This window comes from Hordeum vulgare, chromosome 4H (assembly GCF_904849725.1).
Source record: "Hordeum vulgare subsp. vulgare chromosome 4H, MorexV3_pseudomolecules_assembly, whole genome shotgun sequence".
Classification (NCBI taxonomy): domain Eukaryota; kingdom Viridiplantae; phylum Streptophyta; class Magnoliopsida; order Poales; family Poaceae; genus Hordeum; species Hordeum vulgare.
Window position 1 is genome coordinate 591,030,759 of NC_058521.1, and position 14,927 is coordinate 591,045,685.

Here is a 14,927-nt window from a genome sequence, read left to right on the forward strand (position 1 = left end):
TTTTGGAGTTGCGCGGAATTGGTATCTCAAACTTGCTCCCTTTTCAGGCCAGAATTCCAGCTGTCGGCATTCTCCCTCTTCATGTAAACCTTGCAAAATAAGAGAGAAAAGGCATAAGTATTGTACCGTGAAGTGTAATAACAGCCCATAAAGCGATAAATATCAACATAAAAGCATGATGCAAAATGGACGTATGAGAGTGTCGGGTCGAAGCCCACGCAGCGGCAGTGCAGCCACCGGCGGACGACGTCGCCACCACCTGGTAGACGGCATTCCCTCGGCTGGCCCGGCACCGACCCATGTCAACCTCACCGGCCCTCGCGACGACGAAGAGGACGCCTAGGATTGTGCGCCTCCTTGTTTTCATTTTAGTTTTAATGTTTTTAGTTAGGTATCCTTTTAGTTAATGCATGACAGACTTGTGAACTAGCACCGGCATGTGTGGCCGACATTAATATTTAATGAAAGATAATGCAAGGTGATGTGATGTGATAGAAATACGAGTACTTATTGTTGATGTAATCAAATCGCAGACATTTTTAATAGAAATCATTATAAGAACAGTTTAAATTTCAAAAATGAAAATATAAATTCAGATCCTTCTCAAATATTAGGCATATGCATGTAACGTGATCAATCCGAGCACTTATTGTTGATGTAAAACAGTAGTCATGAAAAATGTGCTCCAAATGAGTTGTGCACATAGGCTAAACACCCCATTCCCAAGCAAAATTTCCTGACCTTTTCTAAATGAGATAAAAATGAAAACTTGACATCTAGTGTGCAAATATAGGGTCCATGCCTAATATGAGATCATTTTTAAAAACTATGACATGCTTAGGCATGAAATTTAAATTTGAACTAACCTTTCAATTATAAGCAACATTCGAAATCCATTGTTCTATGATGTGATGTTGCAATGATTTTGAATTATTACACATGTTATATGATCAATCCGATGTATCTGTGTAGTCATGAGAAATATGGCATGGTGATGAGCTCCGAAGTTAGGGTAAGAAGACCATTTTTAATAGAAATCATTATAAAAACAGTTTAAAATTTCAAAAATGGAAAAATAAGTTCAGATTCTTCTCAAATATTAGGCATATGCATGTTAAATATGGGTTCATGCATATGAGATCATTTTGAAAAACTATGACATGCTTAGCCGTAAATCCTAGCTTGAATCCCATGCAACCTTATTCATGATAGCTATGTTTTGTGATAGTTTTTTCATTAAAATTCCTATAGATCAAGTTTTTTATTTTTCCTAGTAACTGAGTCACATAAAACGATGATGGGTGCAAGTTTCATATATTTTTTTGATTTTTTTGAATTAGTTCTGCTCATTTGAACTTGAAAATGGTAGCTCACCTCAAAAAATGTTTTTTCATAAAAATGTCGCTAAACCAAGTTTATATTTTTTACGGTAACTATGTCTTCTAAAATGACGAACCGCGAAGGTTTCCTATTTTTTTATATTTTTTTAATTAGTTAAGGTCATTTAAAAGTTGGTCCAACCTAAGATAACCGCGGTGACCGGCTCAAAACCCCGCAACATCTCTCCAAAACCTAGCGTCAAACTGCAGCAGTCTGATCATACCCTAGCGCAAAGCGACGGCCCTCACATTTGGTCTTCTAGAAGGAATACCACGGGCATGCTGCGTGCAGTCTCCGTGCCGTTGGATCACATGGACGGCTCCGCACCATTGGACCGTTGGGCGATCCAAGAGAGGTTGGTTATGCTCGCCCACTCGTCTGCCCAAAATGAAACCAAGTCCTGGTTGGGCCTGCGCAAAGCGTTGACTGTCAAAGGCCCACAAAGATAAAAGAGGCCTAGAATATAGTGCACGCATTGATTCTGTTTTTCTTTATTACTTTGATTGCACCTACAAAGCATCGTCAAGACATCAAGACTGTTGTTATCTGCTTCCCTTTAAGCTAGTTTTGCAGCCGCTGAGTGTTGGCACTGTTTCGTTTTTAAACACTGCATTGTAATATGTGGTTGATACTCTTAGCACTTCTGGCACTTCTAGATCTTAGAAACAAAACATGTTTGGATGCTCCGTTTTAGAAATAAAATGGAGTGGGGGGTAACCCCTTTTGATCAAAAAATTGCACCTACAAAATCAACAATGGTTGCTCAAAAAAAAGTCAACAAATATATAACCCCCAAATCAGTTTTTAAGGAAAACGTAGCTTTTATAACTTAACAGTGTGCTCGGGCCTAGAATATAGTGCACATGCATAACATAGATAATATAAGGGTATCCAAATAATAAATAGTAGCAAGCATAACATAGTCTTACATAAAACACGACATAGATAAAAGGTTCATAGTACAACCAACGACATAATATACAAATATATAAAAAGCCCTAACACCCTGGGGCAAGAAAAGCTTCACGACGTTCGCCTCCTCTTCACTGCTCCTCCTCCATGTCGTTCTCGCTGAGGTAGTAGGGGAGGATGCGGATGACGTTGCGGGTGGAGAAGATTCTATCGAGATCCTTGAAGATGTTGTAGGTTGTGAATGCGATGAACTCTCACGCACACTAGAACACCTTGCCAAGCTGGTGGTACTCAACAAATCTGTTAGTGAAGTTGGCAACGAGCCCTGTCGGTGGAGAGCTAAAGTTTTGACGCAGTTCCTCCAATCAGAACATCAGCAGCGAGCCCGTCGGGAGGTGGGTGAAGCCCGCATGAAGGAACCACTCAGCCAAATCCCTAGCACCCCTCCAGGGTGAGACCATCCACGAGCGTAGCGTTTTCTCCACAATGATGCCAGTGGGGTTCTCTGGCACAGTCAGTGGCAACTGGAAGGTAGGGCCGTAGTACTCCATCTTCGCCTCACTTTGAGAGTGCTCTCGAAGTCTAGATTTGGGTGAAGAAGAGAAGGGGGTCGGTGCAAATGGATGTGTGAACAATATGTGGAGGGGTGGGTGGTTTAATGAGGGTGGGCATCAAGCACATGTTTGCTACGTTCAAATGAGGCGCGTCGATCGGTATGCCCTAGACTTTAATTGCCACATTGAAACGATGCGAGTAGATAAAAAAGGCTGAAACGACGTGGCGTGCGAGAAGAGACGAACCAGCGACAACGACCGCCATTGCATTCGTGGCGGCTCACATGCAGGAAGGCTGCGTCAGTGGGCCATCATGGCGGCGCGCATCGACACATGTAGGCACGCTAGCTGGCTCATCTCGTGCATGCGTAACTGACTTCTCTATAGAGGTGGCGTGCATCATCGGGATTCTGTATTGTGGTGGCGTGCATTGTCGCTTGCATGCACGCGTTTCATGCAATGACCCAATAATCCAACAAAACCACGGCCCAACAATCCAACCAGCACCACCGTCCAACACAGCCTCACTTGGCAGGTCCAACGGGCGACACAGTCCAGTGCAGCCCCACTCGTCAGCAGTTAACGGTCAAACCATTGACCTGACGGCATCCTCCGTTGTGACCATTTCTGAGGATTTCGGACAAGAAAGTGGGGAAAAGTGAGCAAAAGTTAATAGTGTGGGGGTGAATGAGTACAACTAAGGAACCAGGGGCACAGGAATAGAAAACCCTTATTCTAAATGGTGAGGCGGTAAGCTGGTGGAGTTCCAGATAAAGCGTGTTAGCCGATTCTACATGTGAAATGGAGTATATAGCTGCTTTGGAAGCAGTGAAGGAAGGTACCTGAATGAAGCGGTTCATGACGGATCTTGGAGTTGTGCCCAGTGCACTGGATCCAATGACCATGTTTTGGGACAATACTAATGCCACTGCTCTAGCCAAGGAACCCATGTTTCACAGAAGGACCATACACATAAAGCAACTTTTTCAATTCCACCAGAGATTATATCAAGGAGGAGGACATAAACATTTGCAAAATACATACGGATTTGAATGTTGCAGATTCGTTGAGTAAACCTTTTCCACGAGCAAAATATGATTAGCACCACAACTCCATGGGTGTTAGATCCATTACCATGTAATACTAGATTACTCACTCTGGTACACGTGGGAGACTATTGGAAATATGCCCTAGAGGCAATAATAAAGTGGTTATTATTATATTTCCTTGTTCATGATAATCATTTATTATCCATGCTATAATTGTATTGATTGGAAACTAAAATACATGTGTGGATACATAGACAACACGCTGTCCCTAGTAATCCTCTACTCGACTAGCTCGTTGATCGAAGATGGTTAAGGTTTCCTAGCCATAAACATGAGTTGTCATTTGATAACGAGATCACATTATTAGGAGAATGATCTGATGGACCAGACCCAAACCGTAAGCATAGCATTTGATCATATCACTTAGTTTATTGCCATTGCTTTCTACTTGTCAAAGTATTTGTTCCTAAGACCATGAGATCATGCAACTCCGTGACGTCGGAGGAATACCTTGTGTGTATCAAACGTCACAACGTAACTGGGTCATTATAGAGATGCTCTACAGGTATCTCCGGGGGTGTGTGTTGAGTTAGCATGGATAAATCTGGGATTTGTCACTTCGTATGACAGAGAGGTATCTTTGGGTCCACTCGGTAATACAGCATCACAACAAGCTTGCAAGCAATGTGACTAAGGAGTTAGTCATGGGATCTTGTATTACGGAACGAGTAAATATACTTGCCGAAACGATATTGAACTAGGTATGGAGATACCAACGATTGAATCTCGGGCAAGTAACATACCGATGGACAAAGGGAACTACATACGGGATTGGCTGAATCCTTGACATCGTGGTTCGACCGATAAAGATGTTCATAGAATATGTAGGAACCAATATGGGCATCCAGGTCCCGCTATTGGTTATTGACCCGAGAGGTGTCTCGGTCATGTCTACATAGTTCTCGAACCCGTAGGGTTCGCATGCTTAACGTTCAATGACGATATAGTGTTGTTGAGTTATTATGTTGGTTGCTGAATGTTGTAAGGAGTCTGAGATGAGATCCTGGACATGACGAGGAGCTTCGGAATGGTCCATAGGTAAATATTAATATATGGGAAGTTGGTATTCAAGTTCCCGAAGAGTTCTAAGATTTACCGGTTTTGTGACGGAGGTACCAGAAGTGTTCCGGGGGGCCACCGGAACGGTCCACCTGCCCTGAAGGGCCCCATGGGTTGTGAGAGGTGGCGCACCAGCCCCTGGTAGGTTGGCCGCCCCTCCCACCTGAGGCCCATGCGGCCAAGGGGCTGGGCTAGTCAAGAGGTGCCGTCGCCCCCTTTCCTTGCCAAGGCACCTCTTGGCTGTCGCCCCACCCCTAGGGGAAACCCTAGGGCACCGTCCCCTTCACCCTTCCTCCCTATATATAATAGGGGAAAGGGGGCAGCCGCACCAAGAGCCATGGCGCATCTCTCTCTCTCTCTCTCTCTCTCTCTCTCTCTCTCTCTCTCTCTCTCTTCCTCCCTCTCTCACTCCCTCCCTCTCTCTCTCTCCCTCTCCCTCTCCCTCCCTCTCCCCCTGCCCCCCCCTCCCCCTCCCCCTCCCCCTCCCTCTCCCTCTCCCTCCTCCCTCTCTCTCTCTCTCTCTCTCTCTCTCTCTCTCTCTCTCTCTCTCTCTCTCTCTCTCTCTCTCTCTCTCTCGTAGTAGTAGTAGTAGTAGTAGTAGTAGTACTTGTCCACCGTCATGATCACGGTAGTGCTTGGTGAAGCCTTTCCGAGATCCCACCACCACCGCCGCCACCACGCCATCATCCTGCCGGAGAACTCAGGTACTACTTCATCTACGCTCGTTGGATCAAGGTGGTGAAGGCATCATCGAGTTGTACAGGTGCTGAACGCGGAGGTGTCGTCCGCTCGGCGCTTGATCGGGACGGATCGTGATTGGATCGCGAAGACGTTCGACTACATCAACCGTGTTTCTTAACGCTTCCGCTTAGCGATCTACAAGGGTATGTAGATGCACTCCCCCTATCGTAGTTGTTCATCTCCATAGATAGATCTTGGGTGATCGTAGGAATTTTTTGTTTCCCATGCAACGTTCTCCAACACCATGTGCTCGTGCTCAGCATATTTGATGTCTTCAGGATAACATTCCTCTTCTTCCTCTTCTGAGAAATGCTTGGCATTCAAAGCGAGGTTGGGCTTCTTTGACCGTTGGACACAAGTTAGTGCGGTGTCGGCGGTCTTGTTCAAGATGTTCACAGCAACAAACTCATCCAACACTTCACTTCGGGACAATGCGTGGAAGTGTGCCCTTTGTCAGATCACGGAAGACATGCCTTTGTTGAATGGCACGATGGCTTTGACAAACTTGTGCTTGACCCAATTCTTATTTATGTCCTTGTTCCCATGGTCTCCAAGGGAGACGGCAAGGGCGATCAATCTCCGATAAAGCTCCTGTGGGTCTTCATCTTCATTCATCACAAACTCATCGGCTTCATCAAGAACCACTTGAAAGTTGCATCGTTGAATACTTGAGCTTCCTTTGTACAAGGAGTTAATATGCGCCCATGCATCTTTGGCAATGGTGAAGGGAAACAAATGGGCAAGCTCTTTGGGCGGCATGGCGGCTTGAAGAATGAACAAAGCGGATGCATTAAGTTGATTGTCCACTTCTTCTCTTTGAGTCATGTTGTTGGGATCATCACTATCGAATCCTTGCTCAATCATCCTTCATAATTGCTCGGTGGGGGGGGGGGGTTTAAAACACTCAAGGATTTTTTAGCGTGTCGTTTACCTCGTCCACCATGGATGATTTGAGAGAGGCCATGGTCTCATCCAAATCACTCCGGGTGACCACGGTCTCGAACGCGGTCGTGGAGTTATCTCCATCCCGAGCCTCGTCGCCAGCCATACTCTTTAGGTGGCTAAGCCTTTAAAAGAGACGTAGCTCGGATACCAATTGAAAGGATCAATATGGTTGACTAGAGGGGGTGAATAGGCAATTACTAATTTTTAGCTCTTTTAATCAAATTAGGGTTAACAACAAAAAGGTTCTCTAGATATGCAACTGGATGAACAACCTATATGATGCTAACAACAGCACTAGCAAGCAAGCAAAGGATACAACACAATAAATACTTACACAAAGTAAAGGTAAGAAGTAACCACAAATGAAACCGATGAAGACGATGGTGTGTTGCCGAAGCTCCTTCCCTTTGAGAGGAAGTATGTCTCCATTGGAGCGGTGTGGAGGCACAATGCTCCCCAAGAAGCCACTAAGGCTACCGTGTTCTCCTCACGTCCTTACACAATATGAGGTGTCGTGATTCCAATAGTGGTGCCCTTGAAGGCGGTGACTGGACCTTTACAAACGAAGTTAGGAAAATCTCCACAACTTAGTTCGAGGCTCCCAACACCACCAAGAAGTTTCACCGCAAGGGGTGGCTTCGAGCTGACATCTTCCGTCTAGGGTGCTCAAACATTCAAGAGTAATGTTGCTCTATACTACCGCTTAACTATTGCAAATCAATAGAACCCAAATCATAATCGGTAGTGCCCGAAGCACTAGAGGGCGGCAGTATCGCTGGAGCGATACTACCGCTCCCTAGTGTGGTACTTCCATTTATATGCTGATGAAAAGTCCTACGCAGAAGACATGAGAGCTCCAAAGTGTTGGAAGGAAAGAGGATGCAGAAATGATTGTGTACGTGTTGATTCCATCATAATCTTTTTAAAAACGGACTCCCTCTTGATAGTACGGATTTCCTATGACTCAAAATCATAAAATGGAATCGCTAGAAATGACCGTCTTCTCCCTTAAACACCGAGGAATCTCGTGCCATCTAATAATCTCTGAAAGCTAAATGCACGCGGTTAGTCTGCAAAACACATTGTCATCGCATCACCAAATCTATGTAGGAAAAAATATGCCCTAAGAGTTGTCCCCCTCGCCACCACAGGCAAGAGTCATCGTAGCAAAAGAGGCTAAACTCTGGGGCAGGCAGCCTTAGAGTTCATACTAACATGTAAAAATTATTAATCTTGATACAATCTGCACGTCAAGATGAAGGCGGTGCATCGCTGACCGTGAGTGTAAGGAGTCACATGGGAAAGGGGGTGCAGGGCAATATGATTACCATTTAACCTTTCCATTTTTTATGTTTAATTTCAATAATACTAAAACTTGCATTTTCTGAAGTTGGAAAAAAAATTGCATGTTCCAAATTCTAAAATTTTGAATTCCTTTCCAGAAGTTCGATACTTCAAATGCTTTGAATCTTTGATTTTTTTTCTAAATGAGGTGAATTCTGAAAGCTAGGGATGCTGCAATTTCTGAAAGCATAAAAAAGGGAAGGTTTGACCAAATCTTGACTATCTAAAAAGAGGGAGGTACGCCATGTTTCTCTAGTAGGAAACCGCCGATTAACACTGGCCCACACACACATCTCTCAAAATTGTGCTGTGCTCATGACAGCATGAAATGAACGCGATAACCCAGTGTGGTGCGTATACGCTACAACAGTTGAGTAAAAACAGACAGATCCTTGCTCAGCTCTGTACAGACGGCTTGGGCTTCTTCTTTTTCCTTCTCTCGCCCCCACCCGACCTATCCGACCGCTTCGACTGCTCCTGCCTGATCTCCATGAGCTTCGCCTTGGCGTCCCGGAACGGCGCATCTGATCTCATCGTCAACAGTTCCTGAAAGACAATGTGCGTGCAACAAATCACAAAAAAAGTCATGGCCTGGCCTAGCGGGCAACAGAAAATGTTCTCTAAGGCATGGTCGCACCAAAATGCTAAAAAGGAAGGAAGATGGCATCTTACCTTTATATGATCCATTGCTGCGAGATTGAAACCTATAGTGTCCTTGCAGTCCTGGAAGATGAGAATCAAATACATGATCAGATTGCTGCGGAGATATCTATTTGTTAACAGAGGTAATTGCAGGTTATTTACCTTCACTCTACCATAAAGAATATCCTTCAGTTCTGTCAGTATGGATCTTGCAGCTGGTGTAGTAGTTAACTGGTTGTGATGTGTTTGAAGCAGCACAAGGCAAACCCTACAGACAAGCTCAACCTGCAAGGTTATGAAGAGATCAGGGTTTGTGTGTATTGAGTGAAATCTGCAGCGGGTTGCTCAACCTTCAGGCAGCAAATTAACAACCAATACCATGTCTAACAAGCCTAAAACTTAGCAAGCTCGCACTACACAAAATCAAACTTATGTTATGTGTGTCCTGGATACTATCATAGAAACCGCAACTCCAAAAGAACAGCATGAATATCAAATATCATACATAGTTATAATCAACAGAAATAGAATGCATAGTTGATGTGGAAATGTGAGGATCAGATATGAACGATGCAAAAAGGAATTTTGCAAATTAATACTCCCTCCGTCCCAAAATAAGTGTCGCTGCTTTAGTACAATATTTGTCCTAACTTGGTACTAAATTTGCGACACTTATTTTGGGGCGGAGGGAGTACATCACTAGGATCAAATATCAAAGTATCAATATCAGTGTACCTTCAAAGGGATCACAGACCACTCCTTCAAGTAAGCCATAAGCTTTAGTGCATCTGAGAATGGCAATGACTGCTCGATGGTGAAAAGGAAAACACAAATATGTTATCAAGTGACAGATGATTTGTATGCAGAAAAAAAAATCCATTTGCTTGATTACTAAAGTTGATGATTCATCATAAATAATAAAAATCTCAACTGATATTATTATTGCAAGCCCAAATTTAAAATCAGTGGTTACTGTTGGTTATTCCATCATAAATAATAAGCAGATCAACTGACATGATTATTACAAGCTCAAATGTAAAATCAGTTAAATAGCTCATGTAGACACATCATGAGAACTGAATTCCTAGCTAAAGAAGCTCGTCATGAAAATCAGAGCTCGACTGGAAGACACATCATGTGAACTGAAGTCCTAGCTGAGTAGCTGACATGATTATTACAAGCTCAACTGTAAAATCAGTTAAATAGCTCATGTAGACACATTATGAGAACTGAATTCCTAACTGAAAAAGCTCATCATGAAAAATCAGAGCTCTGACTGGAAGACACTCAACTGAACTACGATGCACAAGTGGCGATATCTTTTCTGTATTTTTGACATATTCAATTTCGATCTCAACAAGATAACAAACACACAGGCAAGGATCAAAAGGGGAAGCTTTCTTACATAAAGGTCATGCAGGTGATTTACAAAAACTAAGGAAATGGGGAAAACTGAGTACGAACCCATATAAGGGAAGTATATACAGGTCTACTTCACAATGAACAAATTATGTGGACTCAAAAGGCTGTAACCCATCATAAATTTGGGCAACATAAATTTAAAAAATATTAATCCATGACAAAATAACAAGAATCTTACCAGAAGGACTTGTTCCAAGTCATTTGGGCGGACACTTGACACTGCATTCAGAACATATTCTGATGGTGAATGCCCTTGCATTATAACATTAGGCTTAGATTTAGAGCCCTCCCCATTGTTTTGCAACTCCTGAAAATCAGACAATATACAGCTGACGTTAATGTCCATTTGGTAGATTTAATGTTTGTTAATGCACACAAGCACTACCTTCTGCTCATTAAGACGTTTTTCTTCTTCCTCGGCAGTGTCAAGTGCGTCAATAATTGCATCAGTAGCAGTTACTGTTTCTTTTGTTTTCTTACCAGGAACACCCACAGAACCCTCATCAGGAGCATCATCTTTCTGCCCATATCTATCTTCAACCGCATTGTCCAAATCAGCCTCAAAAGTTTCCTCCAATCTTTTCTCCCTCTCTTCCTGCAAATTTTAGTAGATGAGGGGAGGGGGGCTAGATTTAGAAGACAAATCTCTGGCGTGATATATAAGTTACAGCCACAAGCAAATATTCAACATTGAAACTTCATTCAAGCCAATTCAAAAAATACCTCAATGAAAAGTTGTTCTTCAGTACGATCCCAACGCCGAATAGAGCGATCATGAGAGCCTGTTACAATAAAATCACCACGGCTGCTAATCGCAAGGCACCAAACTTCAGCATGGTGTCCTTCAAGTGTTAACAAAAGCTCAAATTTATCAGCATCCCAATACTTCACGGTACGATCTTTCCCCACACTGAACATGTAATGAGTTTTAGGAACAAACTTAACATCCATGACACTGCAAACAAGAAAATAACATGTAAGGGCTCTGCCACTATTCAGAGCATAAGATAAAACAAAAAGGTGAGAAAGGACCTGTCTCCGTGGGCAAAGATTGATTTATGGCAGTCACCAAAATCCATACCCCAAATCTTCAGATTTTTGTCTGCGGAACCAGTAACTATTAGACCTCCATCGGATGATATGTCCATGCAGAGAACTGGAAGCTTGTGTCCGTAAAGTGAAAGACAAAACTTTAGTGTGTCCAGAAAGAAGACCTGCATAAAATATGAAATATTAGGGAAAGCAATGATTGAAGCCAGACTTGTTTCTAGATTGCTTTTTCATTGCTAAAATTTTGCAGGATGCCAATTGGCATCTTAGGGAAATCATGACAAATTGAGTACTTACATTTTATAGCTAAGGCCAATGCTAACACAAGAGAACTGGTCTGGGCGTTTGACTAGGTAACAACTGCATTAGGACCAGTATCTAGCTTTCAACTATAATAAACCACTCATAATTCTATAAATCCAAAGCATTTCTAACTGTTCAGGTACAATGGTTGACATGAACACCTAGATGGTAGCATGTATCCCTTATCTTTCTTTTAGCTGATTGTGCTCTAAATATCGCAAAGTTAGCAAGAGTAAGTATGTTTCAATATTATTTCTCTGCGTATCAAAGAAAATGTCGTTTTTATTTCCTTTCTTTACACATGTCAGCAGAAATGATTGTCAGTGAAACAAATATAAAGATAGCTATCCATGCTTTATGTTTAAAAACTAGTGTTACAAAAAAATATTACTCCCTCCGTTCCTAAATATAAGTCCTTTTAGATATTTCACTACGGGACTACATACGGAGCAAAATTAATGAATCTATATTCTAAAATATGTCTATATACATCCGTATGTAGCCCCCTATGAAAACTTCTAAAAAGACTTATATTTAGGAACGGAGGGAGTAGAAGAGAACAACAGATCACCTCATACAAACATAGAAAGGTTTGTGCTCAAATGTATTAGCACGCTGAAAAGCAACAGCAAACAGATATTCACTTATGTGTATGTCGACTTGATAGTGTGCACTCCAATTATCAAACATGTGGTTAAAACACATTGATTCTAAGAGGTAATGCTGAATTTCTTCAGTACGTGAGGAAGGGGGTGGAGGGGGGATCCAAAGCTCAAGGCATGATCATAATGAGTATAAGAATACAACCTTCACTGTGCAATCCAAAAGAGCAACAGCAATATGCTTCCCAGTTGGACCGATAGACACTGCAAGGACATCATCGTTCATTTTCAAGGTTCTCACGTTTGTTACACTCAGATGCTTTGTGTCCTGGAACAAAGGAATAACATTGTAAATATTTGCAGATAAATTTTAACCCCCATTTCGAACACAATAATTTCACAGGACACATTTCAATCCACAAGGCTTTTAGCAGAGCATTTTTGAGCTACAGAAGTATTCTTGGGAACACACAAATATTTTGAGAGTGCTATACAAATAAAGGATAGTACTTAAGACACATAAGCCTCCAACTTATGTAGTTCATGGATAGAACTACATACACCAAACACATCGTCATGAAAAACAGATGGGAGGAGCAACAACATCGTTTTACATTTTAGCAGCTAAATTAGGAAATTAGTAATGACATGGCTTCATGTGGACGACTGATTTCATAAAACTGGTGGTAAAAAGAAAATAAAAATAAGAGAAAATCATGAAATATCAAAATGTTATTCAGTGCACAATTACTTTGAGAGGAAACATAAATAATAAGACAGAAGACTCACTGAATCAGATTTCTGCACTAACTGGTATTCCCAGAACTTGACATCGTGATCAGCACTTCCAGTGACAAAACCCCGTGCATTAACAGTTCCATCCTCATCTGGAATGAGTACAATCGATCGTATGGAACCAGCGTGAGCTTCGATTACATCAATTGAGTTCCCACTATTAATATCAATGATCTCCAAAGTACCAGTCTTTGTACCGATAAGGCCATACCGATTCCCGGGAACAAATGCACTGCACAACCCATACCCAGAGTCAACGGTCCGAAGACAGTCTCCTGTACTAGGATTCCAGATTTTAACAGCATTATGACTAGTTGACATCAGGAGGTTGTCCTCTGAGTTAAGTGCAAGACTCCTGATGTCAGAACGATGCCCATGTATCTCAACTGAGTACATCTTAGACACCTTCTCGTTATCCACCGAGTATGTCTCAAGCACGTTATTGTTCAGAGACAAAGACAAGGTCGCAAGGCAGCCTTTTGGTGGATTGTTTGGAGAAAATGCAACAGAGCAAATTTTCTTGCTGGTCCGCAAAACTTGGAGAAGCTTAAACACATCGGTGACCACAACAGTGGGATTCTGAGAGTCTTGAGCTGGCAAAGGATCTATAACAGTACCATTCCCTTCCGCTGCCGCAGCTTTTGCCGCAGCCTTCTCCTTCTTCCTGTGCAGCCGCCTCTTGGCCTTCCGTGTCGCCTCTGTTTCATCAAGAATCCTATAGATATCAGCAGTTTTCCCTGCCACCTGGCATGCCACAAGACTGCCGTCTTTATTGAACCTAATGGTCTGAATCCTTTCTTTGCTCTGCCTTGGAATTTCGCCAAACAGCTTGAGTGCATCCCATTTGTTCCAATCTTCACCCTCTTCGACTGATTGCCTGATTCTAAACACCCGAAGCTCTGGATCGGCTGAGCCAGACACTAAAAACTTCTCGCTAGGATCAACATCCATGGACCATATCTCGCTGTGGTGGCCACCTACAATTTGAAGGCAGTGCTGCGTGTCGAGGTCCCAGACCCGGATGAACTTGTCCTTGGAGCAGGTCACCAGCTTCTTACCCGAATCCAGGAACAGTAAATCAGTTACCTGCAGCAATTGATCCCCAAATTAGCATTGCTGGGATACGTCGAGTCGACGAATGGAGTCACGGAGAGCGTCAAACCATATCCAAACCTGATCACGGTGGCCACGGAGTCGGAAGAGGCCGGCCTGTGCAACGACGTCCCAGAGGATGACATCGCAGTCCTTGCTGCCGGAGGCGAGGACGGCGCCCGAGGGAGCGAAACGTAGGGCGGAAGCAGCAGAGCGGTGGCCGTGGAGCGTCGCCTCGCAGGCGCCCGTCTCAGCATCCCACAGCCTGATGCTCCCATCCGCATGGCCACTCGCAATCTGAACAAACCAACACAGCACAAAAAACAAGCCAGCCCATTCAGAAACGTGGGAAGCAGCAAAAAAGAAGGGGGATTTCAGGCGAAGCGAGAGGGGAAACGGGCAGCAGTATTACCGAGGAAGCGGAGGCGGAAGCAGCGGCGGGGGAGGAGGCGACGCAGGAGACGGCGAGGGAGGCGGAGGAGGAGGAGGGGGTGAAGGTGGCGGAGGGGAGGCCGCGCTTGAGGTCCCAGGCGGCGAAGCGGTCGAGCGCGGCGGCGAGGAGGCGGCGGCCGGAGGGGTCGTAGACGACGTTGGACTCCGGGGAGGCGACCACGCCGAAGGAGAGCGCCGGCTCGTAGCGGAGGTAGGCCTTCACCATGGCTCCCGGCCGCCGGCGGCGTGGGAGGGGGGAGTAGTTGTGGGGGTTAGGGTTTAGTGAGGGCGAGTAGGAGGATGGGAGCACCCCGGGGGTTTTTAAGGGATCTCGACCTTCAAATTTTTCGTTTATTTGATGCTCACAAGTTTGTCTTGTGTGCATCCAAATAATGAAGATTACTTTACTTATAATGAATCTGCATAAGAATTCCTTAAAAAACATTGTTGCATGTAAAAATGTTTATATACCCATAATAAAGAGAGGATAATGCGGTAGAAAACAATAATAATGGTTTATACTAGAAAATAGTGGGAATATAACT

The 14,927-nt window shown here is 43.6% G+C and overlaps 1 protein-coding gene across 1 annotated transcript; it reads right to left on the reverse strand.

The window, feature by feature from the left end:
* Positions 1–8,247: 8,247 nt before the first annotated feature.
* On the reverse strand, positions 8,248–14,671 carry LOC123449829 (WD repeat-containing protein 3). The gene is made up of 12 exons (XM_045127169.1): positions 14,363–14,671; positions 14,032–14,247; positions 12,853–13,944; positions 12,269–12,391; positions 11,141–11,322; positions 10,832–11,063; positions 10,494–10,703; positions 10,287–10,415; positions 9,422–9,490; positions 8,849–8,971; positions 8,717–8,767; positions 8,248–8,590 (listed from the first exon to the last, which is right to left on the reverse strand). The coding sequence occupies exons 1-12, from the start codon at positions 14,606–14,608 to the stop codon at positions 8,441–8,443; spliced, it is 2,823 nt and encodes a 940-aa protein (XP_044983104.1). The 5' UTR covers positions 14,609–14,671; the 3' UTR covers positions 8,248–8,440.
* Between the last annotated feature and the right edge of the window lie 256 nt (positions 14,672–14,927).

Excerpts from the sequence above, each read along its gene's own strand:
- LOC123449829 (XM_045127169.1), bottom strand. The coding sequence starts at position 14,608 with ATGGTGAAGGCCTACCTCCGCTACGAGCCGGCGCTCTCCTTCGGCGTG. Across the intron at positions 12,392-12,852 it reads TAGTGCAGAAATCTGATTCA|GACACAAAGCATCTGAGTGT; the intron begins GTGAGTCTTCTG and ends CCTTTGTTCCAG. Across the intron at positions 10,416-10,493 it reads AACGTCTTAATGAGCAGAAG|GAGTTGCAAAACAATGGGGA; the intron begins GTAGTGCTTGTG and ends TCTGATTTTCAG.